General features: G+C 43.6%; 1 protein-coding gene across 6 annotated transcripts in view; it reads right to left on the bottom strand.

Annotated features, from left to right (window-relative positions):
- lrwd1 (leucine-rich repeats and WD repeat domain containing 1) overlaps nucleotides 1–14,534 on the bottom strand; it is an 80,113-nt gene that overhangs the window by 49,680 nt on the left and 15,899 nt on the right. For 5 of the 6 annotated variants that reach the window (XM_070857332.1, XM_070857329.1, XM_070857328.1 and 2 more), the window contains 3 exons: nucleotides 14,097–14,249; nucleotides 11,724–11,843; nucleotides 10,535–10,882 (listed from right to left, as the gene is read on the bottom strand). In XM_070857332.1, the coding sequence (XP_070713433.1) occupies nucleotides 10,535–10,882; nucleotides 11,724–11,843; nucleotides 14,097–14,249 (621 nt within the window). The remainder of the gene's footprint in view (nucleotides 1–10,534; nucleotides 10,883–11,723; nucleotides 11,844–14,096; nucleotides 14,250–14,534) is intronic. The other variant, XM_070857331.1, reaches the window with a different exon arrangement.

Genomic DNA, 14,534 nt, shown 5'->3' with positions numbered 1-14,534 from the left:
ACCAATATTTACTTTAGTCACTCTTTTCTGTTTTGTATAGCGGTAAAAGCTTTTACTATCGGTTTTTATGTTTTGCGCAAGTTTACTTTCGTAATCTATCTTTCCTTTATTGCTTTCTTAGTCATTCTTTGGTGTCGTTTAAAATTTTCCCAATCTTCTAGTTTCCCACTAACCTTGGCCACCTTATACGCATTGGTTTTTAATTTGATACTCTCCTTTATTTCCTTGGTTATCCATGGCTGGTTATCCCTTCTCTTACCGCCCTTCTTTTTCACTGGAATATATTTTTGTTGAGCACTATGAAAGAGCTCCTTAAAAGTCCTCCACTGTTCCTCAATTGTGCCACCGTTTAGTCTGTGTTTCCAGTCTACTTTAGCCAACTCTGCCCTCATCCCACTGTAGTCCCCTTTGTTTAAGCATTGTACGCTCGTTTGAGACACTACTTCCTCACCCTCAATCTGTATTACAAATTCAACCAGACTGTGATTACTCATTCCAAGAGGATCTTTTACTTGGAGATCGTTTATTATTGCTGTCTCATTACACAGGTACAGATCTAAGATAGCTTGCTCCCTTGTAGGTTCTGTAACATACTGTTCTAAGAAACAATCCCGTATGCATTCTCTGAATTCCTCCTCAAGGCTACACTGTGCAATTTGATTTGACCAATCGATATGTAGGTTAAAATCCCCCATGATTACTGCCGTTCCTTTTTCACATGCCTCCATTATTCCCTTGATTATTGCCGGCCCCACCGTGAAGTTATTATTTGGGGGCCTATAAACTACGCCCATCAGTTACTTTTTCCCCTTACTATCTCTAATATCCACCCACAATGATTCAACATTTTGTTCATTAGAGCCAATATCATCTCTCACAACTGCCCTGATATCATCCTTTATTAACAGAGCTACCTCACCTCCTTTCCCTTCTTGTCTATCTTTCCGAATTGTCAGATACCCCTGTATGTTTAATTCCCAGTCTTGGCCCCCCTGCACCACGTTTCCGAAATGGCCACCAAATCATACCCATTTGTAATGATTTGTGCCGTCAACTCATTTACTTTATTTCGAATGCTGCATGCGTTTAGATAGAGTGTTTTAATACTAGTTTTTAAACCATGATTTTTAGTTTTGACCCCTCCTGCAGCCCCTTTATATTCATACATATTGTCCCTTCCTATTACCTTGTGGTTTACACTTACCCCAGTGCTACTCTGCTCTGTTGCCTCCTGCCTTTTGCATTCTTTCTTGGGGTCCTGTTCATCTGAGCTCTCACCCACTCTAACTAGCTCAGAGCCCTCTCCTGTGTTCCGAATACTCCTTGCATTGAGGCATCGAGCTTTCATGCTTGCCTTTTTATTACACTTTGACCATTTAGAATTTTGCTGTACAGTGGCCCTTTTTGTTTTTTGACTTGGGTTTCTCTGCCCTCCACTTTTACTCATCTCCTTTCTGTCTTTTGCTTTTGTCTCCATTTTGTTTCCCTCTGTCTCCCTGCATTGGTTCCCATCCCCCTGTCATATTAGTTTAACTCCTCCCAAACAGCACTAGCAAACACTTCCGTAGGACATTGGTTCCGGTCCTGCCCAGGTGCAGACCGTCCGGTTTGTACTGGTCCCACCTCCCCCAGAACCGGTTCCAATGCCCCAGGAATTTGAATCCCTCCCTGCTGCACCACTGCTCAAGCCATGTATTCATCTGAGCTATCCTGCGATTCCTACTCTGACTAGCTCGTAGCACTGGTAGCAATCCTGAGATTACTATTTTTGAGGTCCTATGTTTTAATTTAGCTCCTAGCTCCTTAAATTCGTGTCGTACGATCTCATCCATTTTTTTAACTATATCGTTGGTACCAATGTGCACCACGACAACTGGCTGTTCACCCTCCCTTTTCAGAATGTCCTCCACCCGCTCCGAGACATCCTTGACCCTTGCACCAGGGAGGCAACATACCATCCTGGAGTCTCGGTTGCGGCCACAGAAACGCCTACCTATTCCCCTTACCATTGAATCCCCTATTACTATCGCTCTCCCACTCTTTTTCCTGCCCTCCTGTGCAGCAGAGCCAGCCACGGTGCCATGAACTTGGCTACTGCTGCCCTCCCCTGATGAGTCATCCCCTCAACAGTACTCAAAGCGGTGTATCTGTTTTGCAGGGGGATGACCGCAGGGGACCGCTGCACTACCTTCCTTGCACTGCTCTTCCTGCTGGTCTTCCATTCTCTAGCTAGCTGTGGACCCTTCACCTGCGGTAAGACCAACTCGCTACATGTGCTACTCACGTCATTCTCAGCATCGTGAATCCATCTTCTGCTCCAAATCTGCAACGCGGTCCGTCAGGAGCTGGAGGCGGATACACTTCCCGCACACGTAGTCGTCAGGGACACCGGAAGTGTCCCTGAGTTCCCACATGGTACAGGAGGAGCATATCATGTGACCGAGCTCTCCTGCCATGACTTAGCCCTTAGATACACTTAAATTGGCAACAATAATGCTAAAGTTTACTCACTGTTATAGAAGAGAAAAAAGAAAAACTACTCACCAATCACCCCCAATCACTTACTCCCTTGGCTGTGATGTCACCTTTCTATTTCTTTCTACTTCTTTTTTTTGCCTTCTCCCTGTAGCTGCACAAGCTGGGCCTTTATAGGCCTCTCGCCGTCCCTGGACTGTCGCCTCCTCCTCAACACTGCCCGAACTCCTGAACCTGCGGCCTTTTTATCGGCCACCGACCCCGGACTGTCGCCTCCTCTTCGACACTGCCCAAACTCGCGGCCTTTTTATAGGCCTCCGACCCCGGACTGTCGCCTCCTCCTCGACACTGCCCGAACTCCTGAACTCGCGGCCTTTTTATAGGCCTCCGACCCCGGACTGTCACCTCCTCCTCGACACTGCCCGAACTCCTGAACTCGTGGCCTTTTTATAGGCCTCCGACCCCGGACTGTCGCCTCCTCCTCGATGCTGCCCTAACTCCTGAACTCGCGGCCTTTTTATAGGCATCCGACCCCGGACTGTCGCCTCCTCCTCGATTACAACCAATGCATCCAGTATCTCTACAGCCATCTCTTTTAAGACCCATGGGTGCAGGCCATCAGGTCCAGGGGACTTGCCCACCTTTAGTCCCATTAGTTTGCCTAGTACTTTATCTCTAGTGATAGTGATTGTTTTAAGATTCCTCCCCCGCCCACCCCCCCACCCCAATAGCCCCTTGATTATCAATTATTGGGATACTTTTAATGTCTTTTAGCGTGAAGACCGATACAAAATATTTGTTCAACGTCTCCGTCATTTCTCTGTTTCCCATTATTAATTCCCCAGTCTCATCCTCTAAGGGACCAACATTTACTTTAGATACTCGCTTCCTTTTTATATACATGTAGAAGCTCTTACTGTCTGTTTTTATATTTCTTGCTAGTTTACTCTCATAAGCTATCTTCCCTCTCTTTATCATTTTTTTAGTCGCCCTTTGCTGGTTTCTAAAAATTTCCCAATCCTCTGGCCTTCCACTGTTCTTCGCAACATTGTATGCTTTGTTTTCAATTTGATATCATCTTTTACTTCCGTAGTTAGCCATGGATGGTTCATCCTTCTCTTAGAGTCTTTCTTTCTCACTGGAATATATCTTTGCTGAGAGTTATGAAATATCTCCTTAAATATTTGCCACTACTTTTCCACCGAGTTACCCTTTAATCTATTTTCCCAGTCCACTTTAACCAGTTATGCCTTCATATCTTTGTAATTACGTTTATTTAAGTTCAGGACACTAGTTTGAGAACTAGCTTTCTCACCCTCAAACTGAATTTGAAATTCTACCAAGCTATGATCACTCTTCCCAAGAGGATCCTTCACTACGAGAGCAATAATTAATCCAGACTCGTTACACATTACTAGATCTAAAATAGTCTGCTCCCTGGTTGGTTTTACAATGTATTGTTCCAAGAAACCATCCCGCATACACTCTTTGAACTCTTCCTCCAGGCTACCGTTGCCAATTTGATTTGTCCAATCAATATAAAGATTAAAATGGCCCATAATTATTGCCTTACCTTTCTTACAAACCTCTATTATTTTTTGATTTATACTGACCTACAGTGTGGCTACTGTTTGGGGGCTTGTCGACCACTCCCACCAGTGACTTCCTACCCTTATTATTTCTTATCTCTACCCAAACTGATTCTACATCATGATTTTCTGAGCCAATATCATTTCTCACTACTGCACTGATCTCATCCCTTATTAACAGAGCTAGCCCACCTTCTTTTCCTTTCTGCCTATCCTTATGAAATGGCAAATACCTTTGAATATCCAGTTCTCATCCTTGGTCACTTTGCAGCCACGTCTCTGTAATGGCAATCAGATCATAACCATTTATTTCTACTTGTGCTGTCAACGCATTTATCTTGTTACGAATGCTACTGCGTTGAGATATAGAGCTTTTAATTTTGTCTTATGTGTATACGCTCTGTCCCTTCCTGTCACACTCTGGTTTTCATTACCCCTATTGCTACCCTGCACTTTTGCCGTCTCCTTTCTCTTTTTGCATTTCCACTCATTGGATCTCTCCCCCCCTCTATTTAGTTTAAAGCCCATGTACAGCCCTAGTTATTCGATTCGTCAAGAAAGTTTCTATGGAATCTGATTCCACTACTCTTTCAAGTAGTGCGCTCCAGATAGCTCTCCACCTCGAATGTTCCATCTCCACTATTTAATGGACTGTAGTGCAGACCAAAAATTATACTATTTCCTTATTTCTTAACTCTATCCTTAACATGATTCCCCATAATGCAAGGTTCCAATCTCAGCGCAATCAACTGACAAGATGTTGAGCAATACTCCCTGAGCAATTGGGAACTATCATTGAGTAAATTATCATGTGGAATTGCTCACAGATGGGTCAACAGTCGCATAGGGAAGAGTTTGAAAATAAATTGTATCCAGCTATTCTCAGTTGGGGAAAAAAATGTGTGGTACAGGTGGCTTAAGGAGGTGTTAAGGTAACAACAAATGTAATTTAAATAAAAGACAGGGTGAGAAAGTGCATTGTTAGAAAGATATACAAGACATGCATTTTAATCTGAACAAAATAATATTTTCAAAAGTCTTCCCTTAGGAATGCTTGCCACAATAAGCCCCTTCTATTTATGAAGGCAAAATTACAATGATTTCTCCATAGAAAAGAGCTGATTTAAGATCAGCTCTGAAAGTGTGACTGAAGCAGAGCAACATCAGTTCCAGTTTCCCTTCACGAAACAACAGCTTATTTTCACTGAGCAATCAAGCCAGGAACTGAGGCTGTTGACCCACCAGTAACTGAAAACCATATGGGGTTCAAGCCCATGGGTGGCAGCTCTCCACCCCTTACACAACTCAATTTGCTTTCAGTACTCAAAATGCACAGTGAATGCATGGTTTCAGTGTTATTGGCATTCAATAGAGGGGAATTAAACACTGGAGGAATTATTGTTTCCTGAGGTATCCAGACATTTAAAAAAAAAATTCCAAATATAATTTAGAAAAAGAAACCTTACCCTTTGGCGATCTCCTTCACAGAGCCCTGTAGGTACTCCATGAGGCATAAGTAAAGAAAGAAAGACTTGGATTTATATAGCGCCTTTCACAACCACCGGACGCCTCAGGGTAAAGGAAGTAAAGGAAGACAAATGTACTATAATCACATCAGCCACGGGGATCCCTACAGCTACATTCTAATATTGGTATCATTGCTTTCAGTCAATCGAGATTTATAAAACTCATACTTTTTATTATTTATATTAGTTCCTAGTTTTTAGGTCTCCACACTGTCCAATTTAGAAGGTACCAGGTCACTCGCTCCCAGCCCTCTGTCATACCATTTCTCAAAACATATGACCATACAGCACAGTTCACTGGTGTACCAATGCATTGCGCCACCTCATTTTTGTCTCAATTTTCTTTTCAATCTATTTTTGGCACTTAATTATTGCATTTAAATTGCATTCTGTTTAGCTCTTTTCACTGTATTAAAAGCTTACTGCTCTTTTCGACATAGCATTACAGAGCAACTGAATCGGCAATATAATGGAGTACAGTCTTGTAAGTTGTAATGCTACATTGTGATAATAGCAGGTACTACAACAATATTAAAAAGGTTAGATTCTTCACTGTGGTATTTAATAGCCAATGCGAATAGCCGTGGAACAGACAGTGTTTGGAATTTGTTCCATTTATTCGATGGGTATGGGCGACACTGGCAATGTAGTATTTAGTGCCCCACCTGGGGGGTATTAAGAGTCACCCACAGTGTGGGACAAAAGTCACGTGTCGGCCAGAACAGGGGTGGCAGGCTCCCTTATCTGAAAAACGTTACTGAACCAGTTAGGCATTACAACATTCCATCAGCTTTCATGGTTATTTTATTGTTGCCAGTTCACAAATTAACATTTACTGAATTCAATTTCATAACGTGTTGTGCTGTGATTTGAAATGCTGACTCCTGGGGGTAGAAATTGCCCTCCGTCCGAAACGGGGCGCACCTACCGCTTTTTAAGTGTTCTGGTCGCTGCAATGAATGCAGCGGCCTATCCATTGAAATTCAGCTCATGTTTTTTTTCCCCAGCGGGTGAAATGGCCTCATCGTGGGGTGGCAGTGGGGGCGGAGCGGGTGGCCGTCACTAGCAGGGCAGAAGTGGGGGAGAGATAGAGTGGCCGCTGCCATCAGTGCTGCACTGATGATGTCATCGCGCAGCGCGTCACAACATCTCTCCCCGTCAGTTAAAGGGGAGAGCCGCTGCAAAAAACTGCATTCATTTTAGATAGGTCCACTGGGCCACCAGGGAGGGTTTCACCCGGGCCAGTGGCCTGGCACCCAGTCGGCCGACAAAAAAAACATGTCGTCAACAGCAGTGCCATCTCCCCTTTAAGGGCGGCCGTGCCGCCATTTCACAGAGAGTACATCGACAGCAAAAGCTGTCGGGGGGCACCGGCTGGCGGCAGCGCTGCTCCGGCAGGGCAATTTCAGGTAAGGGGCAATTTCGCGAGGTGGTCCCCACCAGACGATAAGGGGTCGGCACATGCACGCCACAGCGGGAAAACGGGCAGAGTGGTCCCGGACACCGCCAAGCTCCTGAGGAAGGGCAAGTTACAAAATGACGGCCCCTCCACGGAGAGTCGGCGGCCATTCTGCCACCACTTTCAAGCAGTTAGAGGCCTTATCAGAAGGGGCAATTTCGCCCCCTTGGTTTGCTAGTCGAGTACTATAACCACTAAGCTATCATACTCCATTTTAATTAAAAGAATTTGAACAACTTAGTTATAGAATGCATTTAAAGTAGCAAAACGTCCCAAGGCACTTAACAAGAGCGATATCAATAAAAACATTTTTGACACCGAGGCACAGAAGAAGATGTCAGGACAGGTGACTAAAAGCTTGGTCAAAGAGGTAGTATTTAAGGAGATTCTTAAAGGTGGTGAGAGCGGTAGAGAGGCGTAGTGGTTTAAGAAGGGAATTCTAAAGCTTAGGGCCAAGGCAGCTGAAAGCACAGTCGCCGAAAGTAGAACGATTAAAATCGGGGATGCATAAGAGGCCAAAATTGGAGGCGCACAGAGATCTCTAAGTATTGCAGGGCCGAAGGAGGTTAGCGAGATCGGGAGCGGCGAGGCCATGGACGGTTTTGAAAACAAGAATGAGGATTTTTAAATTGATGCTTTATCGGACCGAAAGCCAATGTAGGAGTGATAGGTGAACAAGACTTAGACCAAGTTAAGATACGGGCAGCAGAGTTTTGGATGAGCACAAGTTTATGTAAGGTGGAAGATGGGAAGCTGGTCAAGAGAGCATTAGAATAGTCAAGTTTAGAGTAACAATGGCATGGATGAGGGTTCAGCAGCAGCTGAATTGAGGCAGGGTCTTTGTCAGGCAATGTTACGGAGATGGAAATAAGCAGCCTTGGTGATGGAGCGGATATGTGGTTGAAAGCTCATCTCAGGGTCAAACACAACTCCAAAGTTGCGAACAGTCTGGCTCAGTTTCAGAAAGTTGCCAGGGATGGAAACAGTGGACAGGGAACAGAGTCTGTGGCTAGGACCAAAGACAAATGGCTTTAGTCTTCCCAATATTTAGTTGGAGGAAATTTCTACTCATCCAATATTGGATATCGAACAAGCAGTGTGCCAAATCAGAGAATTCAGAGGGTTCCAGAGAGGTGATGGTGAGATAAGAGCCGAGTGTCGTTGGCATAATTGTGGAACCGGGTGTTGTGTTTTCGGATGATGTCGCCGAGCATGTAGTTTGCAAGGGCAGAGGGATCAAAGGTGGGTTTTTTTTGAGAGGAGTGATGATAGCAGATTTGAAAGGGGCAGGAGAAACAGTACCCGAGGAGAAGCATTAACAATATTAGCGAAAAGGGGGCCCAGGAAGGTCAACAGTTAAGTCGGAATAGGATCGAGAGTGCAGGGGTTGGGTCTCATGAACAAGATGACCTCGGAGAGAGCACTGCTAGAGATGGGATAGAATCTAGAGAAAGACACGAGTTCAGGTCTAGGGCAGCGAGGAACATTAAGGAAAGTTTGGCCCTGTGGGCAAGGGGAAGGGAGGGCAGTGGCAGAGGCAACTGAACTGACTGTCTCGATCTTTGTGACAAAACAGTCCATGAGCCGCTCGCACATGTTGTTGGAGGTGAGGGTAGAGGAGACAGGGGAGTGTGGTTTAAGATGATTTGTGGTGGAGAAGAGAAGCCAAGTTCTCTCAAAAATCTTTCACTCTTTCAAAAAATCCAATCCATACTGGAAAAATAGGTTTCAACAGCTTTATTTTCCACTTATTGAGAGAAGCCATTTGCCACTACCCTGTGTCATGTTCCATCACTGAGGGGATCTGATTCTAAGTGTGGATCTTCAGCCGGGTACTAGGAGGTATGCTAGAACAGCTAATTATGTAAGTCCCAATATGGGTAGAGAAACCATCAAAAAATACATTTTTTTAAATAAAAAAGGCACACCAGCCACATGTTTCTGACAAGCCTCTTTAGTGTGGAAGAGGTGAAGCACCAAAGGAAGTATGTATCATTTTCATCAGAACATAATCGGGTGGATATGATGTGCTTTTCAGTATGAATAACGTCACTGCATTTGTAAACAAATTAAAATTCTTTGCTGGACACTTTATTTTGCAAAGACTGGATCCCTTTGAATGAGGAATTCTTCCAGTTAGAGCTCTAACGTGTATGATACAGACCAGGTTTTAAAATCATAGTTTCAGAGTGCTAGCATCAGTTGCAGCACAAAAATTATTCTCAACCCTGCCAACCCGCCCACTTCGTTTTAACGGCAATGGCTTGGGGGCGGTCGACCAATACGCTCTCAGGAGACAAGTCAGTCAGTAAAATATTTTAAGAAAGCTGCGTGTTTCCATTTTAATTCATGTTTTATTTTGAACTTCTGCTTGTAAAAGGAGGCGAGAAGGGCTGGAACCATGAGGTAAGTGCCTTTATTGCACTGACAGTGGGCCAGGAGGAGCAGGAGTGCTTCTCCCCTTCAAACCCCGGCCCACCAAGCTTACTTTTTAAACATCTGACCGCCTCCCCCCACCCGCACCCACCTCCCCAACGTGATTGGCCTTCCCTCCAGCCCCTCCCCACCACCCCTGCAATGTCAGACTTACCTGCCATCTGCTCACAGGCTTTTTTCCAGCCGGACAGCCGATGAATCTGGCTGGCTGTTGGGCTGGAAAACCGGTAGCGATAATTTAAAACAGATCTGCGTTAAATTCAACAGGACCTGTGGGAAACCCATATTTACGGGTTTCCCATCCCCAAATACTCCCCCTCTCCACCCCCCCCCTCCCCCCCACCCACCACCCCCCTTCCTGGCTCTATTATCAAGTCAATTATCTCTGTTCACACAGTGAAGAATTACTAAAAATTAAGTTCTAGAAAGCGACCAGCAACCATGGAAACATATCGCAGCAGAAGTAAATGCTTTTTTTTGTAGTGCGGATGGGGGGGTGGGGGAGAAGGAGGCAGAGAAGCAGAAAGGAGATGAATAAAAAAAGTCTAAGTAATAGGTTTCAGATTTTGCTTGTTGAAAAGAGGGGTGCAGAGAATAAGAGCTGGTATAATAAATAAATGCTCTCTGTAAAACTAAGTGCAGATAATTCTGTAAGCAAGCACTTTATCCAGAAATTCATTTTCCAGTAGTGATACTGTTGTTTCTTGTTGATGAATCCAATATAGCGGGCAGCGTACAAAGGGTGTGGAATGATCGTGCACATGCCATTCGTCTTTTTGGACCCTTAAGTTGCCCCATTACGCTTGTAAAACAGGCACAGCCCAATGCAATTTCTACACCAACACGTTCAGACCACTATGGCATCGAATGACATCAGAGACCCAAAAAGCTACCTACAGCAAATCTGAATATGTAATAGAGACACAGTCCCAAATTTATTCCACTATTTGTATGGTTTAGGTTAAAATTTAAGCTCTATATAAAGGAGCATGCATCTCAAAATGTAGAAAGAAAAAGAAACTGATGTACTTTAATTCCAAACCAATTACCTTGTACTTTGATTTCTTCCTTGGGGTACTTTCTTTACTGACTGCAACTGGAGTTGCTGAACAATCTCTCTTTGTAGTCCTGGCTTCCTTTTTCACTGCAACACTATTGTCCTTCTTGGAGTGGTTAGCCATCAGAGCAGTTTGTCTTTCTTTCCCCAGTTGAATTCTCATACTCTTCCTGGAAGTGACTTCAGTGTCATTCTGTGACCCCTCAGTTCTTCCAGAAATGCCTTGTTTTGCACTCTTGGCAATATCCTGTGCAGCCTGAAGCCCGGTGTTTCTACTTGAAGACAGTGCAATGGAGGACCCAGAGCTCATCACATTTCTTCCACTAGAGCTCTGAAGGACCTGCATACAACAGGAGTGTGTAAGACAGTTAGATAAACTCTACATCCTTACGGTGTTTAAAGGAGACACAATCTGTAATGCTGTCACTATCACGTGCATCAAGAAGTTGCATTCTCCCTCCTCTCGTGTGGGGAGTGTCTGGGCTCAATACATCTATGCCTAGAAATAGTGAAAAGGGACAATAAATTGAATTAGCATCTGCACTTTTCAGATGTAATCTGTGGACCCATTTCTAAGACCGGCTCCTGGTGGGTGCAGGCGATCAAGTGAAGCCATTCAGTCTACAAGGATCACCAGTTGTTTTGAGGAGCACTTTTGGAGAGATGGAGACGATCTTCAGTGGAAAGTAACAAAGATGCTATAGATGAATACTGGTTTCTGGGACAGCCCCCCGGACAGGCGATCGCTTTTAATTTTTCAACCAAAATGTGTTCCTTTTTGCAAGATTATAATCTATTTTCTTAACATTGGAAATGTTAATTATCTATATGCAGCAACATGAAAAAATATTTGTGGCTCAGTCAATATGAAGATATCAATGGTAGTCATCCATCAATTTCAAAAGATGAGGGAGGGGAAGGCTTTCAAGAACGTTCTGCGACTGAAAGCACAACATCAAGACTTTGCTGTCACTGAAGGTAGAAATAGAACCAAGGACAGATCTGCAAGCGGAGTGCATGTGCCGCACGGGATGGAGAACATCACAACTTGACAGAGTACATAATTCCTGGACATTATATTGTCCCAGTGACTTTCCTTCAGTTTGGGATTATTCCCGAGGTACGCAGAGAATGAGGAATACTTTTATAAAATGATATTTAAAAACATTTGAAGTTCTTACATCAGTATGATTTGCTTCGTTATCATCCTCATCTTCATTTTCACTCCACTCTGAGTCAGAGGATATCTGATTCTCATGCTGCTGTAGAGAGGCCACAAATTCTGCAGCTAACATTTCCACCTAGGAAGCAAATCACAGAAGTGTAAACAGGTAAAAAGGATCTAGACTCTCTCCAAAAAGATGTTTCTATGGGCTAATAAAGATGCAGGTTAACTGAAAGATGTTTGATATATTCCTTTTAACCCTAAGGGTTAAATCACTTCTGTGATTTGCTTCCTAGGTGGAAATGTTAGCTGCAGAATTTGTAGCCTCTCTACAGCAGCATGAGAATCAGGTATCCTCTGACTCAGAGGGGAGTGAAAATGAAGATGAGGATGATAATGAAGCAAATCATACTGATGTAAGAACTTCAAATGTCACATAAGAACATAAGAAATAGGAACAGGAGTAAGCCATACGGCCCCTCGAGCCATTCAATAAGATCATGGCTGATCTGATCATGGACTCAGCTCCATTTCCCTGCCTGCTCCCAATAACCCCTTATCGTTTAAGAAACTGTCTATTTCTGTCTTAAATTTATTCAATGTCCCACCTTCTAAGCTCTCTGAGGCAGCGAATTCCACAGATTTACAACCCTCTGAGAGAAGAAATTTCTCCTCATCTCTGTTTTAAATGGGCGGCCCCTTATTCTAAGATCATGCCCTCTAGTTCTAGTTTCCCCCATCAGTGGAAACATCTTTCTGCATCCACCTTGTCAAACCCCCTCATAATCTTATATGTTTCGATGATCACCTCTCATTCTTCTGAACGCTAATGAGTAGATGACCAACCTACTCAGCTTTTCCTCATAAGTCAATCCCCTCATCTCCGGAATCAACCCAGTGAACCTTGTCTGCACTGCCTCCAAAGCAAGTATATCCTTTCGTAAATATAGAAACCAAAACTGCACGCAGTATTCCAGGCGTGGCCTCACCAATATCCTGTATAGCTGTAGCAAGAGTTCCCTGCTTTTATACTCCATCCCCTTTGCAATAGAGGCCAAGATTCCATTGGCCTTCTTGATCACTTGCTGTACCTGCAGACTATCCTTTTGTGTTTCATGCACAAGTACCCCCAGGTCCCACTGCACTGCAGCACTTTGCAATCTTTCTCCATTTAAATAATAGCGTTCTTGATTTTTTTTCTGCCACAGTGCATGACCTCACACTTTCCAACATTATACTCCATCTGCTAAATTTTTGCCCACTCACTTAGCCTGTCTATGTCCTTTTGCAGATTTTGTGTGTCCTCCTCACACATTGCTTTTCCTCCCATCTTTGTATTGTCAGCAAACTTGGCTACGTTACACTCAGTCCCTTCTTCCAAGTCGTTAATATAGATTGTAAATAGTTGGGGTCCCAGCACTGATCCCTGCGACACTCCATTAGTTACTGGTTGCCAACCAAAGAATGAACCATTTATCCCGACTCTCTGTTCTCTGTTAGTTAGCCAATCCTCTATCCATGCTAATATATTACCTCCAACCCCGTGAACTTTTATCTTGTGCAGTAACCTTTTATGTGGCACCTTGTCAAATGCCTTCTGGAAGTCCAAATACACCACATTCACTGGTTCCTCTTTATCCGCCCTGTTCGTTACATCCTCAAAGAATTCCAGCAAATTTGTCAAACATGACTTCCCCTTCATAAATCCATGCTGACTCTGCCTGACCGAATTTTGCTTTTCCAAATGTCCAGCTACTGCTTCTTTAATAACATTTTCCCAACCACAGGGACCCTAGGTCACAATAGATTCAAATGGATAAGATTACAAATATAAGGCTAATTCAGAAAAACACCAATTAAGCGATTTGGCATTCTGAACTTTCATATAATCCTACTTTGTAACCACCGTCCAGGTCCTAATAATGAGCGAGCCTGCCCTATGTTACTGAGTTTGCCACAAAGGGCTCATTGGGTTCCAATATAATTGTCTGTTCACTTGGATTCCACGCACCCTGCTTACCTTTCCCCATAGAGAACAGTCATTAAATGGTCTTCAGATTGGCAAGTGTGTGTTTGTCATGTGCCAGCCACCTTAACATTCTAGACACCTAAATGTAATGCTGGATACCTGGATACTCATCACCAGCTTTTTCATCTGGGTCCTCGAGTCACCTTGAGGCTCTCCCTGGATGCTGAACAAAGGTGAGTGCAAGCTGCAGCACTCCCTCCCTGCAACTATTTTTCCCATTTGTCTACTAGTCTTGGACCTCGTAAATGGGACAAAGCAAGGCTTCATGTTAGGAGTTATGAACCATGACGTACTGCTTAACATGAAAAAAGTGCCAGAATCAAAAATAACAGGTGTGGAAAGTACCAAAAAACTACTTACTCTCCATTTCGTAAATTCACTCAGAGAGTTTGGACCATATTTAACTTCAGCAACTGCAGATCTCACAAAGTCTTTTCCAACTGCACTTATCTCAGCAGCTGTAGGCGATTCTGAGAGCTGGGCCTTGTAGTTTTTCTCCCAAAAAGTAGTTACCTGGAGAAAATCAAAATGAAAAACGGATACAGGGTACTTTGATAAAAATGTATACTGGCACTTTCTTCTTTACAAAGCTTGGTTCAAAAAAATCCTCCTCCACCATCTTCTTGTGACAATCTGAGGTAGCAGAAGTGACACTGCTTCAGAGTTGGAATTTAAGGATGTGAGGAATATGGGTTTTTGGGAAGCCAAAAGCATTATTTGCAGTTCAAATACAGGGAAAATATAAAAAGATGGAATGATATGAAATGCCAAAAAAAAAAGTGAAAAATTGTGGGAGGG

Source organism: Pristiophorus japonicus, chromosome 16, assembly GCF_044704955.1.
Source record: "Pristiophorus japonicus isolate sPriJap1 chromosome 16, sPriJap1.hap1, whole genome shotgun sequence".
Taxonomy (NCBI): domain Eukaryota; kingdom Metazoa; phylum Chordata; class Chondrichthyes; family Pristiophoridae; genus Pristiophorus; species Pristiophorus japonicus.
The sequence above is the reverse complement of the archived record's forward strand: the minus strand, read 5'-3'. Positions and strand labels throughout refer to the sequence as shown.